Source organism: Chrysochloris asiatica, unplaced genomic scaffold (assembly GCF_000296735.1).
Source record: "Chrysochloris asiatica unplaced genomic scaffold, ChrAsi1.0 scaffold00005, whole genome shotgun sequence".
In the NCBI taxonomy this organism is placed as follows: Eukaryota; Metazoa; Chordata; class Mammalia; order Afrosoricida; family Chrysochloridae; genus Chrysochloris; species Chrysochloris asiatica.
In genome coordinates, this window is record NW_006408523.1 from 7,938,804 (window position 1) to 7,941,899 (window position 3,096).

Consider the following 3,096-nt stretch of genomic DNA (forward strand, 5'->3'; position numbering starts at 1 on the left):
CTATGAGTCAGAACCGACTCCACGGCACATAACCACCACCATCACAGATTGATGGTTAAAGAATCATGAAGATCTAACTAAAATAGAAGAAAAACCCCTCTGAAGCAAACTCCACTCAGTCAACCACAAATGTAAGATTATGCCAACATTATACCATGAAGAGATAATGAAAATATACAGTAAATGAAAGCAAAACAAAACCTACTATAGTGAGCAATCAAGGAGCCATCATGGTGCTGTGGGTTAAGCTTTAACGCTGATAGTTCAAACCCACCAGCTGCTCCAAGGGAGAAAGATGAGGCTGTCTGTTCCCATAAAGATCAACAGTGTCAGAAACTCTTTATAGTGTCACTATGTATGAGTCAGAACAGACTCAGTGGAAGTGGGTTTGGTTTATAGCTCACTGTTTTGTTTTAGCGCCATCGAGCAACTGGTGAGTTTGAACCACTGACCTAACAGTTCAAACTGTCGGTGTGGTCCAGTGCTTATCCTACAGTGAGGTATAAAAAGGACAACAACAACAACAATTTACTATTATATGCATATTTTGTTACAAAAAATTCTGATGGGGTCAGTAAGGAATCAAAGAAAACAAATTACGCACAATGAGGCTTTCATCTTTACAACATAGGTGACGTCGTGATATAGCAAACAAAATGCCAAGAACATGGTGACCAAGATAAACATACTTACTGGGGAAAACCACATCACTTTAAGAATCCAAACTGTAAGAGCCAAATTCACAACTAGGATGATGAGTAAAAGAAGTACAAATAAGTAGAGGCAACGCTTCCTCCAGCCATAAATGCCAATTTTGTAGACACACTGATCCTCTGGCCTCTCTATGTGCGTGCCTTCTGTGGCTGTAGTGTATTGCTCACGTACCATCTGTTACAAGAGAGAGAGAATGAGAAATAACAGTGTTCATAAATACTGGTTTGCTACAATCCTAACAAAATAATAGATTTTTACTCCAATAATAAAATTCCAGAAGTAATGATTTTCAAAACAGAGTTCAATATGACTTCAAAAAGTGCCCCAGTATTGGCAAGATAAATCTGTCATTTAAAATATATCAGATATGACACACTTATTTGAAATTCTGTGATCGTATTTGTCAGGTTTTAATCCATCAATTCTCTATAAGTAGAGCTTTCAAAGTTTTGCAGGACTTAAACCTGGAATTGAGACAGCAAGTTATCAAGCTCTTAAAAGATCAGTGGGAGAAGAATAAAACTAGTTCCCTGCAGATATGGCTCTGGTGGCACAGGGGTTAAGTGCCCGGCTGATATGCCAACCAAAAAGTCAGCAGTTCGAACCCACCAGCGACTGCATGGGAGCATGCTGTGGCCCTCTGGTTCTGTAAAGATTAGTACTTTGGAAGCCTTTTTGGATAGTTCTACTATGTTCAATGCGTCAGAATATACTGAACATCACTGGGGGTTTGGTTTACCCCATCTTTCTTTAAAAGGATAGAATCAGATTACTCAATAAAGGAGCCTCATTAGCGTAGTGGATTCTGAGCCAGGCAGCCAACCGCCAGGTCAGCAGTTCCAATCTGCCAGTCATCCCACAGGAGAAAGATGAGGCTTTCTGATCCCATAAAGATTTAAAGTCTTGGAAACCCTTTACAAGGTTTCTATGAGTTGGAACCAACTTGGTGGCACACAGCCATCACCAACTTCAATCAGCACCAGATCAGAACCAGTAACTTTTCCCAGTAATAAAGTTCCAAAGTATTGATTTATCTCAGGAAAGATAAAAATATGGATGTGTGTATGCAAATTTTTAGCACATTGTTGTTGTTAAGTGCCATAGAGTCGGTTCTGACCCATAGCGACCCAGTATAGGGTTTCCGAGGAGCAGCTGGTGAGCTTGGACCGCTGATCTTGCAGTTCAAACGGCTTTTCAGTTTGGCGCATTAACCCACACCACTACACCAGGACTCCTTTTAGCACATTAGGCTTGTGTAAACCTGGGTAAGAATTTTAGTCATAATTTCAACTCCATGAAGAGATTTAAAAAACTAAGCAGTCATCTTTCCCTTGACACAAAGAAAAATTAATTGGGTATAATCTGTTAAATGAAGATTAGAGATTATGCAACTTTTCTGATAGCGAATTTCATGATACAATGAAATGTAATATAAAATATTCTCCTCTGGGATTTTTATGAGAAGGTTAAGCATTATTTATTTATTTATTTATTTTTAAAGAATGTCTCTAAGGTGCTCTTGCTAAAAAACAAGTTATGGGCCAAAATAATTCTCCAAATCGCTCTAATTCAACAATAGATCATTTATCAAGTTCTAAATGATTGTAGGAAAATTGTGTCATTCTTTACACAATATTTTCAAATGCCCGGGTCATACAGTCTTCATTATTTAAAACCTAAATGTTTAATGATTTCATTAGGACATTATTTATTTTAACTCCTCCAATCTTCTCTATATTAAAAAGCTCACCTTCATCCAGTTGCTCCAGCCACAGTCCCAGAAATCATTTTTGCTTCTTTTTTCTTCCCCTTAAGCCCCACATCAGCAGATCTTTACAACTCTACCTTCAACACACCCGAGACTACCACTTCCCTCATCTTAGTTGCTGCCTCAAGTTCAAGCCACCATGGCATCTTCATTCCTTCTCCTCTAAACACCATTAGCTACACAGTAGCCAAAGTGTAAACTGTAAGTCAACTCCTCTAACTATTATTTCTAGCCTCCCATTGGGCATTCCCAGTCTTGTGCACCCTACAAGACCCTATTTGGTCTGGTCTCTGCTTACCTCTTTGACTTCATCTACTATCTTCTTTTGACTTCACTAACTACCTTCTTTATCTATTACTTTCTTCCTTAGACTTAATTTGCTAGCTTCTTCCAGCTGCTACCTTCTTCCTTTGACTTCATCTGCTACTTTACCTTTGACTTTTAATGGTCCATCTACTTTTTCAAAAACAAACACACAAGTAACAAAATGAGTTGCAGTCAATTGATTTCAACTCACAGAGAATCATGTGTGTCAGCATAGCCCTATGTTCCGTGGACTTTTCAGTGGCTGATTTTAGAATTAGATCACTAGACCTTTCTTCCAATACACCTCT

The 3,096-nt window shown here is 38.5% G+C and overlaps 1 protein-coding gene across 1 annotated transcript in view; it reads right to left on the bottom strand.

Annotated features, from left to right (window-relative positions):
• SGCG (sarcoglycan, gamma (35kDa dystrophin-associated glycoprotein)) overlaps positions 1 to 890 on the bottom strand; it is a 53,215-nt gene extending 52,325 nt beyond the window's left edge. The window contains exon 1 of the mRNA XM_006831956.1: positions 694 to 890. Within this exon, the coding sequence (XP_006832019.1) occupies positions 694 to 888 (195 nt within the window). The 5' untranslated portion in view covers positions 889 to 890. The remainder of the gene's footprint in view (positions 1 to 693) is intronic.
• Between the last annotated feature and the right edge of the window lie 2,206 nt (positions 891 to 3,096).